Source organism: Pithys albifrons, chromosome 15 (genome assembly GCF_047495875.1).
Source record: "Pithys albifrons albifrons isolate INPA30051 chromosome 15, PitAlb_v1, whole genome shotgun sequence".
Classification (NCBI taxonomy): domain Eukaryota; kingdom Metazoa; phylum Chordata; class Aves; order Passeriformes; family Thamnophilidae; genus Pithys; species Pithys albifrons.
This window is the reverse complement of record NC_092472.1, coordinates 7,661,906-7,688,329: the sequence shown is the minus strand read 5'-3', so window position 1 is coordinate 7,688,329 and position 26,424 is coordinate 7,661,906. Positions and strand designations below refer to the sequence as shown.

The following is a 26,424-nucleotide window of genomic DNA, read 5'->3' as shown; positions in this document are numbered from 1 at the left end:
AGGGGTCAGGTCACATATTTTCAGGCATCTTTCCTGTACCAGAAGCAGATGTTCTCCAAACAAGAGGTGATTTTGGCTGGCAGGTTTGCCACCTGCCCAGGTGAGCACGCTGGCAGACAGAGCTGCCACGTCACAGTGACACACCCTCCCACACCCCATGCTGGGTTGTGCAGCTGTGAGCATTTTCTGGGTCATCCTCCCCCCCGCCGCCACAGGCAGCACAGCCAGAGCAGAAATACAGCCTTGGCATGCCCAGGAAAACGCAGCAAACCGGAATTGATCTGGCCAATGCCGGAACAAGAGCAGCTGGAGATGGGATGCACGGGGGCTGCGCTCCTCTGGCCACCACAGCACTGAAGCCACGTTGTCACTTCGGTCCCTCTGCTGCAGTTCTGACTCAAAGGTCAAAGGGCATAGCTTTTTATGCCTGTACTTCACAGGTAGGTTCAAATGCAAACCTGAACAGTAATTTTTCAGAAAAGCAGAAACATGGCAGTTTCCACAGAATTGAGTCATTTGATGTCCCTTTAAAATGTACTCTAAAGCATAACCCCTCCTTACAGCAAAGTGTCTCATGAGCTAAATTTTGCCTCCATACACAAAATCTCTATGTCTCAACACAGGAATAACCTTGACTATGAAGGAACAAAAGCACACGCTGTACCTCCTGAGGAACAATGAAACCTACATTCATTCAAAGTAGTAAAGATCACAGTGCAGGCATCTAGCAAAGGCAAAACTAAAGCCAAACACATGCCCATAACAGCCCACAAGGGCAGAAAACAGCTCATCCCAGTAACTTCCATCACCTGGCCTTCAAATACCCAAAAGAAATGGATCCAAAAATAGACTTAGAATGCTCCCTGCTGCACATTCTGTGCCCAAATTATTCAGTGGAATTTGGGCCTGTAACTCTTTTAGGCTTTATGAAAATCGTAGCTGCAATATTTTCCTTTGAACAAATGAAATCTTGAAAAAACTTTTTATCTTCTTACTGTAGTACCTGACAATCTGCCACAAGGTGAGAAATGAGTGCGTGTGCCTTTTGAAGAAAGAAGATCCTAGTTTACAAACGAGGAAAGAAATGCCAGTATCACACCATCACCTAACCACTGGGGTTTTAACATCTGTTTATTAACAGTATAAAATAAAATTCTGTCCATAAGACAAACATCATCATTATCCCTGTATTCATTTTCATTTGATAGTATTATCATTCCTGTTTGTGGCTGCTAGCTGAGAGGATGTTTGGAGATCTGGTTTATAAGTTTGGAGATGGGCAAAGTGCTGAACAATAAAGACTGCAAAGAAGGGAATCGTACATAGTGCAGTGGTGAAGCTTTGCAGGAACAATTATCAGTGCTCCAATGCTAGATTCCAGGCATTATCATCAGGCTACACATTAACTTTCATTTTTTATTTGCTTTAAGTACAAAACATAAACACAATCATAATCTGTGTTCAAACAGAAGAGACCTCCAAATGTAACAGTCCGTTTAATTCAATAAAAACTTGCATGCAACTGTAGAAGGAAAGGCAAGGAAAGAACCTAATTTCCCTGCTTTAACCCAGGAGGGAATTTTGGGGCTGTTCCAATAAGTCTGACCAAACCAGCATTTCCAGGCATTTCCTGTGGCACTTTACTCATCCCTGTTCTTCTCTAGAGTACGACAGTGACAGCATCAGGACATAATGAGAGCAGCTTAATATCAAGGCTGCTAGAGAAAGATCACTTGTATGCTGTGGACCACTTTCCCTGACATGCTCCAGCTGTGGAGTGCTGTTTGTACCCCTGGGAGCATCCACAAACCTTGTTTACCAAGAAAATCACATGGGATTTGCCATCAGTACCACAAAGCAACACAGGCAAAGCACAGTAACAAACCTCCTGCTCTGCATGGCAATACAGTCAGCATGGAGGCTGAAATGTCCTATGGAATTCAAACCCCCACTTCAGAACAAAACCTCCTGTTTCAGCAGTAATAGTTCAGTTCAAAGCCAGAGGAACAATCTCACACAGTAACAAATCCTCAGAATTAAGGCTTCCTCAGGAAATTATTGCATACCACAGGGGTAAGACAGAGGAAAAATTTTAGATGTAGTCTCTGTCCTGACAATCTTAACACTTGTTCAAAAATCCATTCAATTACAGTGAACCAAGTACTTTCCAAAACACAGAAAGACCTATCCCTTTTCTAAAGGCAGGTGCTGCTGTCCATTTTGACTGCACAGCAAGAATCTGTACCACAGTCCCTTACTCTGTTATTAATGCATCTCCCAGCAGGCCTCATTACAGAAGAATATGCATATAGCTGTGCATTTATAGCAAGCAGAAAGACTCTGCTAATTATGCAACAGCTGCCTAATATGAGGACCACCAAATACAAGAGCCATCTGAAACACTTGTGTGAAATAACTTTAAAGAGAACCAATGAAAAACTGTTTCCATTCCCACAATAAGAAGTTCCAATCGAATAGTTATCCACTTGTCTACCAAACTGCAGTTAAAAAAAATCTTATGTGAAATATGAAAAAGTGTCTGTTGTTGAAAACTGCTTTACCAGTACATCTGTACAGTGCTAAAGTAAAAGGGAACTTTGCCATTAACTGCAACAGGAACAGAAGCAGGAGACCAATACACCTCCCATGGTAAGCAAATCCATAAAACATCCTTGCAGCTGAGCCTGGGGACTTGAGAGAAAAGAAGGAAACAGAATTCTATTAACTCTTAGAATCTTAATCAGCCACACTGCCTTTCATCTTGCTGAATGAATAAATTAACGTACTCATGTTTTTTCTTGTCCTTTGAACAATGCCACACATATACCAGAATGCCACAGTGAGGGGCTGAGAATTCACAGCTCTGGTCTGATCAGGAACACTCCAACAGCGTTAAGAAGCATCCAGATATACACAGAATAACACATCTTAATTTCCTCTCCCAAGAGTGATCCAGAGAAGCACCATTTAGCCAAATTAAAGTTTAAATATGAAACCAAATTTAAAGTAAAACATAACTGAAACAGTTCTCTTTTGCTGCATTGGTGCTATCTGCTCTAATTGTATGTCAAAGATGGGCACAAACAACCAGCTCTAATCTCTGCCAAGTAACCACTCCAGGGGATGCTCCTCTCCTCAGAGTCGTTCCAACTCTCTTTACCACAGACTTGAATGCTAAAAGACACATATTGTAATCACAGATGTGTGTGGCATACTAGACTGGGATTCAAATGAAAATAACTTGGAACACAGTAGACAAAACTCTGTGCAGGGCAAGCTGGAGAGAAGAGAAAATATTCACTGACAGGTGTTGCTTGATGAATATAATTGTACCACAGTTCAAAGCGGTGATTTATCAGACCCAGGCACAGGAGTCTAAAGCACCTTGGGTTATTGTGAAAAATCAATAACAGACTCAGCAGTCTCCTCTCAAAATAGAAAGTCCTTTTTCTAGACAGGAAAAAGGTATCTGAGCTAAGAGATCTATGGAGTACCTTCAGATTCAAAGTAAAGAAGGGATATAAATGGTGGCCTCACTAAGTGAAGTGTAGCTTGGCTGAATAGCTGATATAGACTGGTACTCTACAGCTGAACTTTGGTTTTGAGACATCTTTCTGTTTGTGTGAAAGAAGTTTATTAAGAGGGAAAAATGACCACTAATCATGATTATAATTTACATTTTAAAAGTGTTTGTTTTAAATAGAAGCATGTATCTACATATAAAATATAAAGTGAAGTATTTTGGATAATTGTATGCCTCCAGGTTCCTGTTTTATGAGGCACACAAAGCTACTTTAGGCACATTGTACTGATTTCTGGAGTTAAATATGTAAGCACAACACTTTGCTTTATCAAGAAGCAACAGATCCAAACATTGCAGAATAGAATAAATTCTGCTCAGGCATAGTTTTCTGATCTCATTCCACATGGTGAAATTTCAAATACTTTAAACGTTTTCCGCCTTCCAAGGCAGGAGGTAAATCAAGCCAACTATTTTACCACTTCTGTAATAAAATGAAGTGTTGGGGTGGGTTGCAATGTTTTAGCCATAATGTTAACTATTATATTTGCTCCCAGTTACTAACAGGATAAAATAAAGTGTATGCATAATGGTGAGGAAGTGTCATTCATGGACTTTGAGTCCCCTACAGGGATATGTCCCATGTAATTTTATCATATCCCCCAATGCTCAGATGCAAATGCAGTAATAAGCTTGGGAAAGAGAGTGGTTTTAAGCAGACAAAGGGCAGGGTTAGATTGGACATAAGGAAGAAATTCCTCCCTGTGAGGGTGGTGAGGCCCTGGCACAGGGTGCCCAGGGAAGCTGTGCCTGCCCCATCCCTGGAAGTGTCCAAGGCCAGTTTGGACAGGGCTTGGAGTAACCTGGTCTAGTAGATGGTGTCCCTGCACATGGCAGGGGATGGAACTGGATGGGCTTTAAACCCAAACCTTCTATGACTCTATGACCTGAAGACCATGGTCTTTCTTGTCATTAAAAAAATTTAAAAGTGCTGCAGGGGGAAGAAAGAAAAGAGGTCAAATCTAAGTAGATTTCAATACAGTCTCAACCTTTAGAACTGGTTTAAAAAAAAGGCATAATTTGTGCAGTGAGAGAAATGTTAAAACTTAAGAATTTCTCAGCCTAACAGAAAATAAATTGAAAACTTAGTATTTTAATTTTGGAAATATTGAAGGTGTCTTATTAAATTGACCTGCTATTGTGATATCAATGCATCACTACTGAGAATACTATTTTGATTTACACACTGTTACACTTAATGAACCAGCTGTGTCAAAACCAAGCAACTTGTCAAACCATACACTAATTAAACATTGTTGAAAACTGAAGCAAAAGGGTTGCTTCAGTTCACAACACCGATGAGTTTTGTGAAGATTTATTTACTAAAACTGACAAACTGGTTGTTAGGCAGAACAGCTTTTACAGCATAGAGAAAAGACAGCAGCCACTCTTCCCCAGCTTGCATTCTTAAACTGAGGTACACAATGACTAGACAGACCTGCTGCCCTCACAATAAAGGAAAGCAGCCTGAAGAAGCTGCAAACCCTCCTTGGACAGGACTGTGATGGGCAGTATCACCAAATGTACCTTTATAACCACATCATCACTACATGCTAACTCTGGAAAGGACTTTGCCTCTCTAAGTTATTGTCTGGTCAATCCCTTGCCAGGTTTAGATTTTGTGATCTGACTGACCTCAGCTGGGGACCTCACTGGCCTTTCTGTAAGTGCTCATCTTCCCCCTGGAGCACCAGTCAAGTGCTCAGAGTAACCGTGCTCACTGTTCATACTGGTACCCTGGATTCTGTCAGACTTTTCAGAAAGCAAAAAGCACCAATGGACTGGGGACTTCCAGAGTCGGGGGGGCAGTTTCAGACAACATCAAAACAAGCAAACTGCAGTTCAGCCCAACTGACAATCACTTCTCAGCAGTATTTAAAAGTTCACAGCTCAGTGAGATGTTAATACAACCTGTTCTATAAACAATGAGAAACAGGGCACATGCCAAGTTTGCTTGTTTACTCCCAGGATTTGAGAGTGATAATCTCCTTTCTCAGAAGTCCCTTCTACAAGGCAAAACACACTTCAATAGGGATGTTGTTACAAGCACCAGCCCATCTCTATGGCCATTTCAAGGATCAACTGATCACCTGTAATAGAACATCTCTGACTGAATCCTCCAGAATCTGCAGTCCCAGGAGGAAGTTTCTGGGAATTACATAGCACCTAAAAGGGACTGTCAGAAATTCTTGAATTGTCTCATTTGTGTGATCATCTCTAAAGAGGACCTTGTCACATGGACAAATAACTTTATTGCCACTAAGAAGTAGTTTATAGCTGAAATTGCAATTACAAGAAAGCAGCTTTTATTTTTCTTGCCCATAGGAAAGGTCTTGCTCCATCTGAGCTCACTCTGAGTCAGACTTCAATTTCAGTTATATTTCAAATTTCTGCTTTCTGAGGGCAAGAGCAGATAGAAGCCACAACTCAGATGTGTCCCTGTCAACACTCTGCTCTCAGACACTTGGTTCTGCTGAAGTGACACTCACTGCACTGTGACGTGGATTTAGCTATGCGAACAAGCACAAACTCTGATCTAAACATGTTTTCCTCTGGGCCCCCAGCCAGCATTTCAGCTCTTGCAAGATGATGGTTAACATGCTAATTTGAAACCCCACTGACCCAACTCTCCAACAGAAAAGGGTGCTGTGATTCAGGTTAGGCAACCCTAACATCGGGTTTTTCCAAATCAACACTGCTGTTCCAAGCAGCCTGGCTCTAGATCCCAATCCTGACTCTAGAACCAGAACTCAGAACATGGCAAGCATGATGCAAATACCATGTGAAACTTTTTCATCCTCAGCAAATCCTTTTCCTGGTTCACCATCTCAGCCAGCAATTTGCAACAATTTTGAGTGGGGCATTTTCTACTCCCACAAAACAGTGACACTCCCTTGGAACTAGAGGAGCAGTCCCAGTGCTTACTTGCTGGAAATTTCATCCCAGTAGCTGGAATGGATTCATGTTTGTTGATCTGGCCTTAAGCAGAATTTTAAGGAAATAATACTTTCACCTGGCCACACACAACTCCCTGTGTCTCCAAAATCTGTCTCACTTGGCTATTGGGATTTGAACAAATCCTAGAAGAGGTCTTTGCTTTGGGTTTCACTTACCAGGTTCCATCTATGCTTCACATTTTTTTTGGAATAAAATCCAAGCCCGAATTATTGCATCCTGCCCTGTTTGTGTTATGTCACATAACAAAACACATAATAAATGAAAACTGTGATTAAAAGCATGATTTATATTATTTTACTATTACATCATAATTCAGCATCGCAAGATCAACCCAAAAAACTCAGACTTGCTGAAAATATTTGCACCATTCATACAAATGTGTTCTGAATTTCTTTTTATAGTCAGAAAATTATAAATTTCACACAGTAGTTGTTTATGTGCATTTTATTCCACCCAAAGGTGACAAATAGCTTTCAGAACAAATCCTAACCACCCTCTGCCTTTGACTGCACAAAAATCATCCTATTGTAGTTCGATTTTTAATCAATACTGTAGTTATTTTCAGGAATATTAAAATACCTTCTGAACTGAAATCACCGAGTCCCCTGGACATGGGGCTCTGCACACAGAATACAGGATGAATCTGGCACTGAGAGGCTGCTCATGCTAAAATTACCATTGGCCCTTGCTCTAAAACATGAACCAAAAACACCCTATCCAAGTTGCTGGCGACTCCATGGAAACAGTCAAAAGGGGACAGAAGCATTATTGTTATCCACAGCAGAGCTAAGCAGATTTGTTAAACCAATATTCCAGTATTCCGTGGCTAAAATACCATCTGTCTCTTTTTCATAGAATTATTTCCCCAGAAGTTGCCATAACACAATGAACACCGAGATCAACACTACCAGTGAAAAACAAAATCCTGCCCTATCCCAAAAGGAAATGGATATTTTCCAAGATTGGTACTTTTCAGCACGAGATGCACATGGACACTGACTGGAGACTATTTAAGAACAGCAGGATGGTCAAGACAGGGAAAAGTTCTACCAACCAGCCCAGCAAAAAAACATTTCAGTGGTTCTGTACCATTCAAGGTCCATTCTTAGTTTACTAAAAAGATGTTTTTGTTAATGTATTTTATGCAAGTAGGGTCACACTGAGCCACGAAACAACACGCACTGCCTGGAAGAGAAACACTACAGTTCATGGAGTTTATAGTATCAGCCTCTCCTTTATTTAATTTTGATTTTAAAACCCAACAAAACCATCTCTAATTTGATTGAAATGCAAATAAACAAGAAAACAACAAACAGTGAGGGAAATTCATGCCCTGTATCCTTCTCCTGAAAACCCTTCCTTTTCTTCCTAAGGCCATAATCAAGATTATCTCTTGTCTTACCAGACAAAGATATTTTACATTCACTACTAAAGACTGTCAGATATTTAACTAATTTCTCTATTTACCGTAATAAGATTAACTGTAGAAGTTTTTGCCATTTTTAGCTCAGCTTTTCATACAACTAATAACCACAGATATTGGTTTCAGAAAGAATCAGAACAACATCTGCACTCTGGGATCCCACATTCACTTTTAACAAGGTAGATCTCTACCATGACTTCGTTTCTCTTTTGGACACCTTCCTTTCAACCAGATTTCTACCTTCTTGCAGTTTCTTATCAGGTTGCAGTTCAATATATCTTTAAAAACTGTGTTTTCTTCTACCACCCTATTGCTATTATGTCTTACAGAACCTCATGTACACATTGCTTTAATTTCCCATGTCCTGTATCCCTCTTGCCTTTCCTTCCATTTTTTGGGAAAAGAATATGAATGTTCCCATTACCAGGGAAATTCAGCAAAAAAACTAAGCCAATGGTTTGTCTCTTCACATCATCTTTTCAGAGAAATGTAAACACATTTTACATTAGCCATTTCTATTAAACTTTTAGAGTCAAAATACCTCTAAAAATAAAAACATTACAAGCTACATTGACTAGAAACACGCAAGATTATGAATACACTGTGACCTGAGTAGGTCTTGGCTCATTTGTGAATTGTTGTGAATCTTACCCTTCTATCATATGCTGAAAGACAGGCTCTTCTGTCATCCCTTGAGCCTATGAACTCTTTAAGAATGGTCTGAAACAGGATTTTGATCAGATAACAACAGGAATCTTGTTTTCCACCAATGGCACTGCTCAGCTGAGGAACAAGTACCTGTCACACCTCTCAACAAATCAAACCAAATGAAAATGTACCATCTAACATCACATGTGCTCACCTAAGCAGTTCTGTTCATAATGGGAAAACCAGAACATGACAAATAAACAATTGGGATAAAATGAAATGCATGTTAAATGTAAAATTTATCCTTACAGTTCACTACTTAAAAACTACCCCTGCAACCTACAGGATGATTTTTAGCTGAAGTGGACTGCTAAATGGAAGCACTAGCAGTATTCTCCTCCCCTGTAAGCAGGTGATGAGTTGGATTGCTGCTGGAAAAGAATTTCAACGTGAAATGCCCCCCACTAGATCCAGCTGGTTCATACATAACATGACAAAGCACAAAAAAACACCCCTAGAGGTTTCCCTTATAAGACATTCAGGATACTGTCTTGAACACACAGATTCCATTAAGGCTGAAACCAGAAAATTATTTATATGATAATTTCAGGGAGATTTGGATAGGCATTAAGCTACTAGAATCATAGAATCAGCTGGGTTGGAAGAGACCCCTGAGATCATTAAGTCCAAACATTGACACAATCCCACTATGATTACAAGATCACAAAATACAGTTTCAAATCTGTTTCCAAAGACAATACTTTTATCTTCACCGAGTTCACCTCACATAGGCTCCCACACAGGTCAGCAACAGTCACTGCACATTCCAAGGAAACAGCAACATGTAGGTCAGGCTGTGACCCACAAAAACACGTGGCACAAGGCAGGAGGATCTGTGAGCACAGAGCCCTGCTGGGCTCCAGAGGCAGCGATGCCACTGCCGGACTGCAAGGATGTGTCACCTGTGGCTATTCTGGGGAGGCAGAGGTGGGTGCCACCCACCAGCTGTGCCCCTGGAACACACACTGGACAAACATTGAACTCACAGCTTTGCTGTTTAAAGTGTTTCCAAATTAGTGCAACCTTTCCCTGGTTATGAGTTACCAAATTGGAACCAGCACAGTTATTCTTTCAGCCGTAAATAACCCAACCTTCCTCCGGTGCAACAGTCCCCACATGCTCTTTGTTCACCTAAGACTGACTGTAACTGATCACAATTTCCCATCAGAGGGGGGACATCAGAAGGGGATATTACTGAAGGCTGCATTAAATTAAAGCAGATTCTCAAAAAATGAGTGCATCTCATTTTGTTCCTCACCAACACACAGAGATGGAACAAAGCAACTTGCAAAAGCTTAAATACAAATAAACACAGTGAAAAAAAAAACCACAAGGACTTACCTACAAACAGTAGAATTCCAAAACAAAAATCACATTCACGTTCATGAAAATTTAAGCTTCTATTGTGTATTAATACAATTGGCTCCTTAAAATTTTTGTACAAGCCTACCCCAAATGCAAGCAAAACAGTACAATACTGGTTCTAATTAATTTCTATTACCTGTAACATTAAGAGTTCTAAGGATTTTGTTCACACTGTAGAAACAAATAAGGGAAAATATTTCCACATCCAATTAAAAAAAAATCAGCTTAGTGAACTTTAGCAAACCAGCACACATGCAGAAAAAAAACCAAAACCAGAAACCCTGATGCCCCTCCTTCTCCCAACTTTATTTACTCACTCATTACTGATTGCCCTAAACCACCTGGGACCTCAGTGCAATTTTCAACAGCTGTTTCTTCTTCTTTTCAATTTTAGTTTCCACGTTGCTTAGACCCTTTGTTTATAGTTCATGCAAATGTAAGGTTTAATAAGTCTTTCCCCTAACACTTTATTTAATTTTATTATAATAAACAGTTTCAACAAAAATCCACAAATAGCTTGAGAAATGGATTATAGGTGTGAAGATATCACCTCCTGGGTGGAGATGGAAGGAATTCAAAAAGTGAAAATTAAAAACAAGGTGCATTTCAGCATTAGCTGTTCTCAATTAATTAAAATAATTTATTTTGTTATTTTTATTAACTAATCTGAGATGCTTTTACACTTTGTATTATCATTTTTAACACAAAAGAAGACCTGGCATACCATATCAGCTCTTCTATCCTAAAAATTTTCTCACGTACATCAGTTTGCTTTGTTATCCATCAGAGTACATTTCATCAAAGTTAGAAATGGAATTGTAGTCTATCCTGTCTTTGTATTCCTTAATTGTTGTTATTTGTTAAGCTGTTAACTAGAAAGGTTTCATTGAGCAGCTCTGTATAAAACGTGTGTTGCAATTCTGTGCCTCTTCCTTGTGTGAGGCTGCCGTGGGGATGGTCCCGACATCAGCTCCCTCCTGACAGCTCCCCTTCTGACAATCACTGATGCACACTGTTTAACACAGGGAACTGCAATGTCCAAATGTCATCTACCAGGGAAAACACAGATCCTAAAGTTTCCAGGACGTGTGACAGTTTCTCAGCAACCCACCTGTGATCCAACTGTATGGCGAGCAAAGCAAACAGCACCATCAGTTCTAGTGAGAAGAACCGAAAGACCGTGTTCCTGAAAATGCTTGCATGCATTATTTTTCCTTTAAAATTCACTGGATGCTTTGGAATCCAAGCTGCAGACTGTGATCCACACTGTTCTTCTGTCATTTCTGAAGGAGCTGTATTTATGCTTATTTGACCTGACAGGGTTCAGTGCAGCCACACCACAGAGCCTTCCCATGGTTCTTCCCAGCATGCTGTTGAATTTTCTATTTAGAGCCCCACCTCCTGGAGCAAAGATTTCTAGTGCTCATATTTTAAAGGAGGAATTCAAATAGACCTTAAAGATAGAGAAACTAGAAGTACTACAAACCCCACATTTTCTACCCCTCATGGATTCTGGATATTGAGAACTGATGACCGAGATCTGCACAGGTGCTTTGCACAGACCTATAAAGAGAAGGCAGCAGAGCACCCATCTCCGAAGATGGGAAGGTAAATTTGTTATAATCCAGTAAAGACCAGATCTTCAAGGGATATAGATTTATAGAGGAACTTTGAAGATGTTACCTGCTTGAAATTTACGTAAGCCATTGATTTAGAAACATATAATGCAAACATGTAAACAGTCAAGAATACAAACATAAATATAAAACAAAATACCTGCTTTTAAAAACAAAAACATTTGTTTTGTAGTCTTAGTGCAAATACTACATTTCCAAACACAAAGATTAAAGAGAAATCTGAAAGAATGCAGAAGATGCGAAATCACTGGAAAGTGGTTCAAAATTTGGGTATCTGGTAAGGACTATTTTGCTGCCCTGCGACTTCACAAAGCCAATAGAAAACACAAATATTGACCACAATTAAAAATGACCATTACCCAACAGTGAAAGCATCTTCAGGCTCACATAGTTTGGTTAAAAAGGAGTGGGGGAAAAACCCCAGAAGTTGTAATTAACCAACTACTTGGATTTCAACTGCTCGAGCTACATCTGAATTACACCAGACTCATAACAGTAGAATCCACCACCACACCTTTGTTAGAATTGGAGGACTATTTTTATAACTTTCTAAACTGCAATATCAACTATCAAATGAATGAATAGAAATAAAAATTGAAAATTGTTCTGGGCATCATTCTCCCAGTTATGTTTCACAGCATTCTCCCCACTTGAATATGCTGAGGCCACTTACCCTTTATAATGGCAGAGAAATTATGCAGCATATTTCCAAATACAATAAAGTCTTGATAATAAAGTTCTACCAGAACCCAGCATACATTTACAAATTACAACAGCCAATCACGTCCTTAAAACATAACCATGTTTTAGCTGTATCCTATGTTCAGTTCCTAATGAGCAGGATACAGAAGTTATTATTTAGAAGATTATTTACCTGGGAACAACCCCTGAAAGCAGAGGGATTACCAGAAGCCACTGAAAGGTGACAGGGATGAGGTTGTTGGAAGGGAGGCTGAGGTGATGCATTAGCAATAGCACAGAGCCTGAAGTGAAGCTTTGGGATGACATGGGAAGCAATTAATCTCCAAGACAAGGGCCACGTTTCTCTACCTTAGGCACTACCAGAACAGAGAGCAGAAAGTCAGAAAGGTTGCAGCATCTGTCAGTGGCAACCTGCTCCTTTCTGTTGGGAGTTCTGCTGACAATCAGGGAATCCCAGCAGCCCACCCCATTGCCACAGCTCTGGTAAAGGGACAAAGCCAGAGGGGTGACTCCTCAACAGCTCCTGGCAGCCACCTCCACCAGGCAACTCCTATGGAAATCCCAGCAAAAACTTTCCAGTCTTTCCTCCCTGAGCTTCTCCTTGGGATTTTGCTCCCTGTGGAAGCACAGGTGGAACTGGCTGCAATCCCATAACTTGATTAGAATCATAGAATATCTCAAGTTGGATCATCAAGTCCAAATCCCTGCTCCTCACAGGGCCACCTAACACTAAGCCACATAACTAAGAGCACCATCCATATGGTCCTTGAACTCTGACAGGTTTAGTGCCCTGACCACTTCCCTGGAGAGTTTGTGTCAGTGCCCAACCATTCTCAGTGAATCAGCTTTTCCTACTGTCCACTGTGAACCTCTCCTGATGCAGCTACACTCCATTTCCTTGTCTCCTATCACTGGTCACTGGAGAGAGGAGACCAGCACTTCCCTCATCACTGACCCCCATGAGGAAGCTGTGATGGGTCACCCCTCAGTTTCTCCAAGCTGAACAAAGCAAGTGACCTCAGCTGCTCCTCCTAAGCCTTGTCCTCAAGACCCTTCACCATCTTGCTCTGGACACACTCTAATAGTTTGATATCCTTCTTGTATCAAGGCGCTCATAATGCCTTTTGATTGTCACAGAACTACTCATAGAGCACTTGTGTCCTGCACCCTCTTCTACAATGACCATTTCACCACTCCCAGATTTCACCAAAATAATACCTGTTCCTGGATAACCTCTTAGAATCACCAGGTCTTTTACCTCACTGAAGCACCCATCTGAACGTACTCCAGTGCCAGCAGAGGCAGCATTTACAGCACAGCAGGCCTGGGTTTGAAATTCCTATGCAGAGCAGCAGGCCAGATCAATAGAAACAAAACCTGAGTCAGAGCAGATGCAATAAACCCCACAATACTGTCTGAAAAGGGACAAAATATTCTTCTGACGGGCTACCCAGATGGCCAGACCAGGCACGATATCTGCTCCACTGCAGAATCTGACCCAGCAAATCAGAGACATTGAGGATGGGAGACCAACGTGTCATCTTACAGTGATGCACAGGACAGCATCAGAATGCAAATGTTTTAAATAATACATGTAATTAATTTTTTACTTATAAAATAGTGCAAATTAAACTTCTAAAATATATCATTCTCTATGTTCCCAGCCTATAAGGTAGGATCGGCATCTTTTATATATTTGCATTCACAGCAAAAACAAGAAACAGTCTACAAATGAGCATTCAGTGCCATAACGTAGCAAAAATGCAGGATCTAGATCTGTCCTGAGTAGCCGTAATGGAACTGAGGGATGGCAATCCAGTAATTTCAGCATAGATTGCACACCAGCCCAAGAGGCAATTTTCATCCATCAATGGCTGTGAGAAAGGCACTGCACGTACAAAGAGATGCATCCAGCGGGGTCGGCGCTTGTAAGGGAGAGTATCTTCACACACACACACACAGACACAGCAGCCCTGACAGCCCAAGACACGCACAGGTGCCATTCTGAGCATCACTCTCGGCAACCAGCCTTGTGCACGGCCGTGTGAGCGCTGGGGCGGCCGCAGATGCTCCGCGGGTGCGAACGAGCAGGGCCGCGCCGGCCCCGCTCCGCCCGGGATGCCCCGCAGAGCCGCCGCACCGAGGCCCAGCCGGGGCTCCGCCGATCGCCCCCGGCGCCGGAGCATCCCGGGCTCCTCCCGGCCCCCGAGCATCCCCCGGGCTCCGACGACCGCCCCTGGAGCATCCCGGATTCTGCCGACCGCCCCCGGAGCATCCTGGGCTCCGCGATCGCCCCCGGAGCATCCCTTCCCTTCGCTTCCCTCCCCTGCAGCAGCCGCCGCCCCGCACGGTGCCGACAATGCCCGGCGGGCGCACAATGGTGCGGGGCCGGCGGGAGGATGAGGTGGCTGCGGGATGCGCCTGCCACGCCTCTCCCGCCATCGCCTCTCCATCATCAGCGCCGGCTCCCGCTGCCCTCCTCTTCTCTCCATCACCTCCATCGCTGCCTCTCCCCCGCCGCCCCGGTTCCCCGCAGCTGCCCGCTCATTGTTCCGCCGCCGCGGGCACCGGGAGCCCCTTCCAGCCGCCACCACTCACCGTGCCGCGGCCAGGGGAGGATGCCGAGCGGCGAGGGACGAGCACGGCACATCCATCTTCCCGCCGCCGCCGCGGCTCCAGCGCCCACACCGGCCCCGCCGCCTCCTGCGCGTCGACGCTGAGGGCGGGCGCCCGCCCCGCCGCCGCCCCGCGGCCGAGGCTGCGCTGCCGGGCCGGGGATGCGGCAGCCCCGCCCGCCCCGCCGCAGCTGCGCGGCCGCCGGACCCGGCACGGCACGGCCAGGGCTCCCTGCCCGCCAAGGGGCCGCTGCCCTCGGAGCACAGCCGGCAAGACACGAGGCATCCGCAGCCCCGGGCCGGGTGACGTCCCCCCCGCCCCCCCGCCAGGGACACCCCTCGTCACTGGTCCCCTTCTTGGAATGCGACCATCCTGCTAATTCCATACCCACCCATTGAATCCATGTCTCTCCAGCACACAGACAAGGACACTGTGCAGGTCAGTATGAAATGCTTTGCACAAGTCCAGGTAAGTGACATCAGTTCTCTTCCCTTATTCCCCAACACATTAACCCCATCACAGAAGGCTACCAAGTTCATCAGGCACAATTTGCCCTTAATGACAACAATTTTACAAATGGTCTCATTCATATCCTCAGGTTTACATGGAGAGTGCTTGCGAAATACATCAAGATCCACTTCTGTTTAAAACCATCTGCTGTAGAAATGCTGGTTCAATGTGTGCTATGGAGCATAAAACAAGACAATAATTTCTACAGATGCCCAGAACCAAGAACGTGGGATCCCTCTGCTCCAGGCACATGCATCATACAGAGGACCCAGGACTGAACCACAGCCCCCCTGTACAACTGGCCTCATGAAGCAGAGGAAGCTATTGCTAAATGGGAAAGGGCTTTTAAAATGCTTTGTCCTTAATTAAAATCACACCACAGCCATAGGGATAAGGCTGTAATAAATTTATAGGGGTGAATAAGGACACTAATTCTGAAACAAAGGCATAATTATCTTTTTGCCTCCTTAGCAACAAGATCCATTATGGTTCATCCAATTCCATTTGCTACAGTACACATGAAAACTGCACCATAAAGAAGCCCAAGGACAGTGACTGTTAGTTTTTCAATTGTGCCATCCCACTGTCTGCTTTTCTACTGAAAGCCAAAATTATTTGTCAGATCCACAGACAGAACATCAAACAGCTGTCACCTGTGGGTACTTGGTACTCCTCTGACATGTCTCAATCCGTCAACATAGACATGGCACCGATCTCTGTGCCTGTTCTACTGCTTTAGTGAAACATCTGTGTAGTTCAAGACAAGCCAAAGTCATTAACTAGCCAAACAGGTAACAGTCTCTGATGAGGGCAGCAGTGATACTATTAAGAGGTCATTCAAAGAAGTGCAGCAAAGCCCAGAGGTAAGAGGGCAGAATCAAGCTTCAAATGTATTTTAACTTAAGCAGACAAGCTTTTTCCAATGCCCCAGTCCTGTGTACTGGTGCATGTCTGCCCTCGAACTGGAATGACTTAGCGAGAAGAGCAGGTTCCCACATTCTCAGCACGGGCACTTTCACATCAGCTGCCCCTGTGCCTGTTGGGGCACATCTGTCTTCAGCTGGGCTCTGATAACTCCTACCCTTCATGGGAGGGCAGCAACCAACCGAGGAATTTCCCTGGAAATAAGCAAGTGGTTGCATTTCCCATCTGAAATGTCACCTCCAATGCACAGGTCAGAAATATCAGCATTGTTCATGGTGTTACAGAAGACAGATTGAGTGGGGAGACACGACGTGTGGGAGTGTTGTTGGCGGACAACGATGCAGGGAGGAAAAAGGGAGCAGCAACATCTGTGGATGATGTTTCTCCTTGGTTGCGAAGCTGTAAAATCTGCCGCAGCAGGGCCTTTCCTTCTTCTCTAGTCTGAAATTAATTTGTAGAAAACAAAACAAAACACCTATGAATGGGTGGCTTCTGGGTCAAATTTAGTATGTAAGCAGTGTAAGTTAGAGTAGTTTGTCATTCTGTAAAGCTACCAGCTATAAGAACAATCCTCATTTCTTTTTTCTTCTGCTCCTTAAAAAATGTTAAGGTATGTAAGGTTTTTGGCTTTAGCCTTTCCTCCTTTTCTTCCCTGACTGGCATGTTTCTTTGGTATTTCAGGGAACAGAACCATCAATGACTGAAGCTGTCTAAATAGTCCAAGAAAAAGTAGATCGGAAAAGCTTCAAAAAAGCTGAATTCAGGTTCCCCAGAGCTCCAGGCAGCTTTGTTAAGGATAGGCCAAACACCCAGCACCCATGGCTAGTGTCTACCACTAGGGTGAACTTAAAAATCCCAAACCGCCCACTTAAGGATACAGAACATTGCAGAATATGGAGTTGTACACAAACCCCAAGTACTATTATATCCTCTGCACTGTCTGCACACAGAAAATGAGTTAAAGGAAGTTTTATGAGTGCCATCATTACATAGTGTGTGTTGAGTTTGTGACCATTTAACTACCTTCTCACCACCAAGATTTTCAGCAGCCTTAAGACTGCCATGTGGAGTCTCAAATTCTTTTATTTAGTGAACACCAACGAGATATGGTTCAATTTTACCATCTACACCACATTCCATGATTTTTATCAATCATAAGCAGCATTAGTTATCAAGCAAACACCACCATCACCACTCAGGATGTGACCTGCATGGCAGACAGCCCTCCTTCCCTCATAAAGGATTCCTTTTGCTCCAAGGGGAGCCAAGATCCAGGTCACAGATCCCTTAAGCAAGAAGTACCACAGCCTGTGCAGCTACTCACGTCATTGAAGGCACAGCATTTCTGAGCACATGCTGAGGCTTCATCCCAGAGCTTACACTTGAAGTAGTACTGGGCCAGGTAACGGAACGCAGTGCTGACCTCCAGGTGCTCCACTACCTCCTACAGTGAGGGCGGTAAAAAACATCTTCTGTAAATGCCTTCTGGGACAGCTTACCATAGTTTACATGTTTACTTCTCCTTTATTCCTAAGTTACTATCTTACCCCACAAGAATAGATATCCTGGATGTATTTGAGGTAGCACTGAGCTGCCTGTTCAGATTCATTCAGCTGTTCATGTAGCCTAGAAAAGGAGGAAAGTGGGTCACTGGAACGAGACTGAATTGTTGAAGATCTTCTTGGTCTATAAGAAAGTACCTGCTCAACCTGACTTGGACTTAAGCCAGGTCCTTTCCTTCAGAATTTGCAGGACATGCACCATGTACTGTCCCCCATGGAAAGAGATGATCCAGCTTGAGAACATTCATGCTGGCAGGGAGGCAGTCAGATACTGACTGCAAGAAGCAGTGACAATCAAAGCAGGGACTTTCATTTATTCTGTTACATTTTAAAGCTTTTTAACAGACCTTTGCCATTCTATTTACTCATTATTTCCTCCACTGCTCCTTCTCCTGCTACATCCCAAATTTGTACAGAAGCCTCACCTTTCACTTGCCCTTTTCCTTCCCGTTCACTCTTCCCACTTTATATTATTTTATCCCCACCAAAAAAATAGTGCTGATGTCACAATATTCACATTTATTTCACATTAGACCCTGTCCCAATGTCACACACTAGAGAGGAAAAATAAAATCAAGCTGCAATTTTGTACATAATATACCATCATGGATTATTTTAAGCTGCAATACAACAAATGCAATTGTAGCACTGCCTGCTCAAATCATCTCAGGATTCAGAGGTCTCTTGCAAGCCACATTATGCTGCCAGTTCCCTAGTTATCCTGATGGAAACTTAAAGCTGGACACCAGAATTTGCAGTAAGTATAGACCTGAAGACACCAGTCCTTACAAAGCTCCAAAAGTAATACTACCTATCAGCAATCCCATTTGTTTACATTCAGTATTTTACCATTAGGTATCAAAGTGTGACTTGCATTTAACACAACTCTGACAGTTCAGTGACAGTCCATACTCACTTGGCAAGTTTCACAAGTGCCATTTTCTCCACATCTCCCACAGCATAAGCCCTCCAATAGCACTGTCAAGGAAGCAAAGTCAGTCAAGCATGCCACAAAAATGACTACAGCATACAAGTCAGAAACAGAAAACTACAGGGTTTGTCAGCAAAAGGGGCAGGTATCTGCAGACAACTCTTTATTTATCAGCTACTCAAATTACATTCCAGCAGCATTTCCCCAATTGTAACTGCCACAGGAATGGATTCCAGCAGACTGGGCAGCACTAGCAACACAATTTTGCTGTGATTCCACACAGTGTCCTGGGAGACACCCCAAAGTCTTACACATCAGTTCTCACCTTTTTAGCTTCCACTAGCTGATTGAGTTTCTCATAGCATTCTCCTAGAGCAACCAGCATACGAGAATCGTTTGGTCTGTAAAAGAGGAATTCCTTAAGTAGTCAGCTGACCTCAGGTGAGCTATGGGGGGCCAGGGGAAAAAATAATCTACACGTGGCAGTCTGCCATTCTCTTGCATAAAACATAACTCATACTCCTGGCCAGTGTTCCTCAGCATTTAACTGACAGAGACCTTAGGAGTTGACTAACACAACTGAAAGGATTTGGTACGGTAAGAGTGCACAAATCACAAAGCAGTGATGTTCTTCTCCTTCCCCAACTTAATTCCTGTATGTAAATTCCTTAGCCAGTAGCAACCATGTCAGAATGAAGACCAATAAACATGGGTCCGTCCTCAACTCTACCTGAGCTGGTGGGCCCGTCGGTAGTAGTAGAGACAGTAAAATGGCATTTTGAGGATTTCATAGGTTTGCCCCAAGCCATACCAGGCTCTGTAGTCCCTTTTGTTCACCTCTATTGCATGTCTGTCAAAGAAAAGGAGATGAACTAGTCAGAAAGCTGTCAGGATCAAAACCAAGTTTAGCAGCAGACTAACAAAACTTAGTATCTTCTACTTCGGACACAAACACCATTTTGTGCAGTACATGAGTGATACCTGTAAGCCTGGATAGCTGCAGATGTGTTCTTCATTTCCATATACTCATGTCCCATGAGTGTCCAGGCTCCCAGATAACGAGGATTCAGTTTCAAGGCCCTCTGGAAATAGAGTGCTGCTTTTTCATGCTGGGAACGCAAGCTATAATAATTTCCTAAAGCAAAAGTCACAATATTTAAATAAATTTTAAAACCCCACAAACCAACAGAGGTGTAGAAAAAGGATGTTATAGGTATAATCTACTACCTCCTAACTTAAATTATAAAAAGGAGTCCTATTAAAGGCAAATCTGATTCAAACCTCAAGAGACATAATAGCACTGTACTCCAGCATTTTGAACAATCCTTTTCCAGTTGTACCAATCAATTTAAGATCCCATTCCCTTGGAATGTAATGATCTAACAAAATAATTTCCTGGTGCTGACAGAGAATTATTTCCATTACAATTTGAAAACTATAAGGAGATTTTCAGGTACATGGATCTGCTTCCTGTGCTGGTACTATTACAGCAGATCTTTCAGAGAGAAGTGAGAGAAAAGGGTACTCTGTCATTTACTCTGCTTTTCAGGGTGCCTGAACCCACATTCACCAAGTGGTTTTGATAGCCTTGCTGGCTGATCAGTTTCCCAAGTGTTTTCACAGCCTGCAGACAGCAAAAAAAGAATATGTAAAGGAGCTGGCTCTCACCAATGACACAGCAGGTCTCAACACGGTACTTGTCTATCTCACAGAGATTATGAGCCAGGTAGCTCAGCTCGGGCTTCATGCTCTAGTGAAACAAAGAAATGAAAGTGCTGAGAAAGCATGTTATGTTTTCAAAGAAAACCCAGGCAGTTAGGAATGCATACAGTGCTATCTCTTCCATGGAGTTGGGAAGCAGAAAGCGTGTACTGAGAGGTCAGACAGCACCAGCTGCTTTGCCAGTGTTTAACATACCTCTGACAAACACCACGAGTATGGACAGGACACAGAATGCTTACCCTTACATAGAGCAAGTTGGAGAAAGTATCCATGTTTTCTATCCTGTAAGGATCTTGTTTCCTTAGCTCATTAAAGATGGATAAGGCTTTGTCAATATCTGAAGAAACAACAACAAATGGGACACCAAGAACTATAAATGCCAAGTTCACAACAAGAGGCTCATTCCTACTAGTGAAGTGTCACTGACCTCGTATATTGTGGTAGGCAACTGCAATCTGAGAGATGATGTAAGTGCTTTTGGAAAATCCCGCATCAATGAGACTCTGATACTTCTGCAGAGCCTCCTCTATCAGCTGCAGCTCTGTGTAAATGTGTGCAAGAAAGAATTCTTTCATCCACGTATCTGGCAAGGACAGGAACTTCAACTAGCAAGAACCGAAGAAGAGGAGGAAGAGATTACAATCAGTAGTATTCCACAAGCCTCCTGTGGCAAAGAACCCATTATCTTCCCTCCCTTGATTCAGCAGATGGTCTGGAGGTAGGAGGCTTTCCTGCAATTGCTTTCTTAAACTGTTAACAACCAGCTACAAAAGAACAGTAGTAGGACCAAGAATTAATATCAGGTTCTCCCTTAGGACAGACTAAATAATGCCTACACACTGAGAATATTGAAACAGAAAAAGAGCACTAAGACATCCAGTCTGATAAAGCAGTGCAATAGGGACCACATAATTATACTTAGTTACTCCCAATCTACTCCCATGACTGTTGAAATTGCAGAATTGAAACCATTTCATCAATTGGTGAAGAAATTGTCTTCAAATCTGACATCACCTGGCTCTTGCTTCAGCCACTAACTTTATTCTTCCATTAAATTCAGAAGTCCTTTGAAAGTCTGCACTTTCTTCCTGTGTTTGAACATCAGTATCCTATCGCTATTTTCAATGAACTACGCGAACAGACTCAAAATAATCTCATAAAAATGCATTTCCCTTTTCCCACAAATTGGTAAGGATTTCTTCTGTGTCACCTGTGCTGCTTTAAATACCTCATCACCCAGAATTTACTGAAGAATTCCAACAGGGGACTCATAAATCTCATGCAGAAAGAAAAATATATTTTGGTTTTATATCTAAGTTTGGTTCTTTCTTACCATCCAGCCCCAAATGTGACTTTGTACATTATTGGTTTGGTTTTCAAAAATGTAAGTCTTAGGAGGATCTCCTTCATGGGACAAGGCAATAACTCTGCTGACTACTTCTGAGTACATGAATTAGCCACTTCTTAAACCATTTTGTGGGTGAATGATAAGAAATTAGCCTGGCCTGTATAAAGATTCTCAAGCTACAGCATGGCAAACAATTGAAGAAAAATAGGTTTTAACAACACAATTTACAGTCTTCAATTGTATTGCCTGGTAGAGTGTCACAGAATAAAGCAATGGGCAACAGTAATCTTGTGGCAACAGAATCACTGGTTACCAAATCAGGCTAAGCTCTGGAATTTGTTACCACATCTTGGTATCTCCCAGATTTTACCATCTCTTTATCTGTAATCAAGTTGCAAAGTTCCAGCCAAGCTCCCCAGTGCAAAGGCAAGACATGGGCAGCTTCAACAAACACATCTATTGCTTCTTTCACCAGGTCCAGCTTCCGCAGCACAACACCATACCTGTAAAAAATGTTACCAGGTTAATCAGGATCATAAAACTCTGCATATCCACACAAATATGTAACAAACACACAGAGACACTTACAGATAAAGGCCAAATCCATCCAGTTCCCGTGCCTTGTGCTTCTTGCTGAGCTCAACTCTCAGTTCTCGCAGAGCTTCATTTTTCACCTGTCCTTTTTCAAGAGGTCCTGCATGAACAGAAAGTCACAGAGCAAACCTGCAATCAGGAGTCTCCCCCCAGCAGCTGCAAAGTCTTGGGTACATTCAGAATCATCACTGACATGACACGAAGCCTTCCCAGCCTGCGAATGTTGATCTCATTTTAAAGAAAATCACTTAATCTGGTCACCTACTTTAATAGAACACTTAAGAGATGAAAATTTGTAACCATTAAGCCAGTGAATTAAAGGAGGATGAAAGAGATCATGTTACAGCACACTACTATCCAAAAAATTGAGGGGAAAGCCATAAATCCAAGATGATTTACATGAACAGGCAATAGTGGAAGCTTCATTATATTGTCTTGTTTTTCTTGACATCAGAGACTTACCCAAACTATCCACTGTCTCATCATCCTTCTTCTTTTCCCCTGACTGTAGAAAAAAGTGGAAATCCAAGATTACATTAAAATGGTATATTCCCTGTTTGCTGCAGTGCCTGCAGTAAACTGGGTTCTCACAAAAGCATTACAGTTCTGAAAAGAACATCCCTGTATTCCTTTCCCCCAACACAGAATAGGGACTTCAAGGTGGAACAGAATAGGCAAAAAGTAGGGTATGTCAAGGAGGGGTGGGAAGCAGAGGAGTTCAGTGCTGAAAGGCAACTTTTCCCTCTCCCTTACCAGGTATCTGGAGTACATGTACAAGAAATAAGCTTTCTGGCTCTTGCAGCCCCGTAAAAAGTAGGCAGCCCTGTCATATTCCTTCAGATCGAAGTAAGACTTGGCCAGTGTGTAGGCATCCAGGTCACGAGCGTCCTCCTGCAGGGACACACACAAGCTTTAAGACCTGAGAAGCTCCAACATACTTTAGGAAAATCATGGTTACAAATATATTAATGAAATTGCTCCAAAAGCTAAAACTGTTGCTCATTCATCCTCAAAGATGGTTTCAGTACTATCAGAAAAGCCCCTTCACTCCCTCACATGACCAGATTCTGGAGTTTTCAAATAACGAGTACAGACTAGTTAGGAACATTTAAAATAAACAGTGAGATTCCAGAAACAAATTGTGACAAGGTGCTGGAAGGCAGGAATTAGTTCTCAATGAGTATGAATGATCATAAGCAAGAAACCCACTCAGGAATTCCCTATCAAAGCATATTAACCTGCAAACATACACAAGGACACTTCCTTGCTAACTATACCTTGACATGCACGTATGACATGTTACACTTGTGTAACTTATCAGCACAGGCACACACCTATGAGCCCCACTGTACACCTGCAGAGGTGGGGATGGAGACAAAACACGCTTCTATTGTGCCCTAGGGAGCACAGGTTTGGTGGCACAACATAATTTGTATTAAAATAGATTTTTACCTCAGTAAAAAGGAATAATTTTGCTTCCAGAGTACCTTAGTTAGGACACAGCAACAGGCTGTTGAGTCTGTTGCCTCAATGAACATAGAACAGAAGGGAAGTTCTCAGCCTTCCAACCTCCCGCCCCCAGGCTTTGGGAGATCATGATCACATTTTTTTCCCCAGTAGTTGGGATTAAACAGCCCACCCCGTGGGAGCTGCAGCGCCTTCCCCCGGAGCTGGTAGCCCTTTTCCTCCCCAAGCTCGCAGTCCTTTCATAGAATCATAGAATCAGTTGGGTTGGAAGAGACCTCTGAGATCATCAAGTCCAACCCTTAATCCAACCCCACTTTGATTACCAGATCATGGCACTCAGTGCCACGTCCAGTCTCACCTTAAAAACCTCCAGGGTCCGAGAATCCACCACCTCTCTGGGCAGGCCATTCCAATGCCTGATCACTCTCTCTGTAAAGAACTTCTCCCTGATATCCAACCTAAACCTCCCCTGGCAGAGCTTAAACCCATGCCCTTTTCTCCTACTGTTGGTTGCCTGAGTGAAAAGACCAACCCCCACCTGGCTACACCTCCTCTTCCCCGGAGCTCGCACCCCCTCCCCGGAGCTCGCACTCCCCTCCCCGAGCGCAGCCCGGTCCCGGTGCCCCGGCCGTACCTCGGTGAGCGCGGGCGGCGGTGGCAGCTCGTTCAGCGGCAGCGGCTCCAGAGCGAACGCGAGCTCGGCGGCCCTGGCGGGGGCAGAGAGTTACAATCATCGAGTCATCCCGCTTGGAGGGGACTTGCAGGGCCGCCAGGTCCAAGCCCAGCACTGCCACCGTAACCACTAAACATTCCCCAGCACCAGATCCCGACGCCTCTGGAACACCTCCAGGGACGGTGACTCCATCGCCTCCCTGGGCAGCTATTCCAATGCCTGACCGCTCGAACAGTGAGAAAATACTGTGTGATATCTCAATGAATCTCCCCTGGCTCAGCTTAAGGCCATTTCCCCAGATCCTCTCACTGCAGACAAGACGGACCCACCTTCCTGCAGCCTCGTGCCAGGGAGTTGCAGAGAGCGATGAGGCGCCCCCTGAGCCTCCCCGAGACCAAACCACCCCAGCTGCCTCAGCCGCCCCTCACAGAGCGTGTCAGCGCGGGGCCCGCGGGCGCCGGCCCGTCCCGCCGTGCCCAGCCCCGCTCACCACTTCCCGCTGTGCTGCAGCCCGCGCTCGCGGCTCCGCTCCGCCACGCTCAGCAGCTGCTTCTTGATCTCCCGCAAGTCCGAGAAGTCTCCGCCGCCACCGCTCGGCGCCACCGCCATCACCGCGGCCGCCATCGCGCCGGCCCCGCCAATCGCAGCCCCGCCCTCCCGCCGGCCCGGCCAATCGCAGCCCCGCCCTCCCGCCGGCCCGGCCAATCGCAGCCCCGCCCTCCCGCCGGCCCGGCCAATCGCAGCCCCGCGCACTGCGCGCTCCCGCCCCCACACGAAGCCCTCCGTCTCCTTGAGCGAGCGGCGGGCGCGCGCCGGGGCCGTGGCGCCTGATTGGCCGGTGGTCGGGCGCGCGCCGGGGCCGTGGCGCCTGATTGGCCGGTGGTCGGGCGCGCGCTGTGCGCGGGAGGGTTCGCCCCGCCCCTCCCCGGCCGTGAGGGGGCTCGGCTTGAGGGAGTTCCGGCCTTAGTGGGCTCGGCCCTCCCGGCTCCGGGACACGCCGGCCCGGCGGGCGCGGCCGCTCCCCTGTGCTGTCTGTCCCTCCCGTTGTGGCCTTCAGGGCTGTCTCGTTGTTCCTCAGTGAGGTGCTTCAAAGCGCCCGCGCTTTGATGACGCCTCCTCCAAGTGTCATTTGAAGATTTTTCACTCACATGCTGCAACTTCCTGTGCTAAAAATCATAAAAGTATTAAGTAGATCAATCGCAATACTGGTCTCTCAAGCCTGTACTTCTAATGCAGTATTCTTCATTTTGCCTCTCTAATTAAATTTCTGTGCTGTTGGAACCAAATGCCGTATCAAAGATACTGAGTATTAATTATTTTTCTGTTGGATTTTTCCTGTGATTCTCTGCGAAGTTCTCTGAAGTTACATTAAAAAGTAATTAATACTCCATACCTTTGTTAGACGATGTTTGGTTCAAACACTACAAAAACTGAAGTCCTGTTTTAGAATGATTGTACTCCGCAACTTTTTGCAGGTTGCCCTTTTTGTTGCCTTTTTTTTTTTTCTGAGAGTAAGGGAAGTAAATATTCCATAGCATGAAAGATTAAAATGAGTTTAATAATCATTTCTTTTTTTGCAGAAGTGACTTGAACCAGAGGACCCAGAGTTTGAACTGGCAGCAAGTTCACTGGTGGTGGAAGGAATGTCAATGCTGAGCATGGTGTCATAATACTTGTTATCATTCTAAGGATTCTTTTTTATGA

The 26,424-nt window shown here is 44.0% G+C and overlaps 2 protein-coding genes across 3 annotated transcripts in view; both read right to left on the bottom strand.

Moving 5' to 3' along the window:
- The window catches only part of JAKMIP2 (janus kinase and microtubule interacting protein 2), a 49,282-nt gene extending 34,224 nt beyond the window's left edge, over window positions 1-15,058 (bottom strand). For both annotated transcript variants that reach the window (XM_071570277.1, XM_071570278.1), the window contains exon 1: window positions 14,972-15,058. The gene's annotated coding sequence lies outside the window, so the exon portion shown is untranslated. The remainder of the gene's footprint in view (window positions 1-14,971) is intronic.
- A 452-nt stretch (window positions 15,059-15,510) lies between these two features.
- On the bottom strand, window positions 15,511-25,361 carry CDC23 (cell division cycle 23). The gene is made up of 16 exons (XM_071570440.1): window positions 25,211-25,361; window positions 24,682-24,754; window positions 23,334-23,471; window positions 23,043-23,085; window positions 22,575-22,680; window positions 22,357-22,489; window positions 21,066-21,243; window positions 20,878-20,975; window positions 20,585-20,666; window positions 19,898-20,051; window positions 19,647-19,766; window positions 19,242-19,317; window positions 18,902-18,963; window positions 17,971-18,049; window positions 17,748-17,867; window positions 15,511-16,864 (listed from the first exon to the last, which is right to left on the bottom strand). Exons 1-16 carry the CDS (start codon window positions 25,342-25,344, stop codon window positions 16,694-16,696), a joined length of 1,767 nt encoding a protein of 588 aa, XP_071426541.1. The 5' UTR covers window positions 25,345-25,361; the 3' UTR covers window positions 15,511-16,693.
- Between the last annotated feature and the right edge of the window lie 1,063 nt (window positions 25,362-26,424).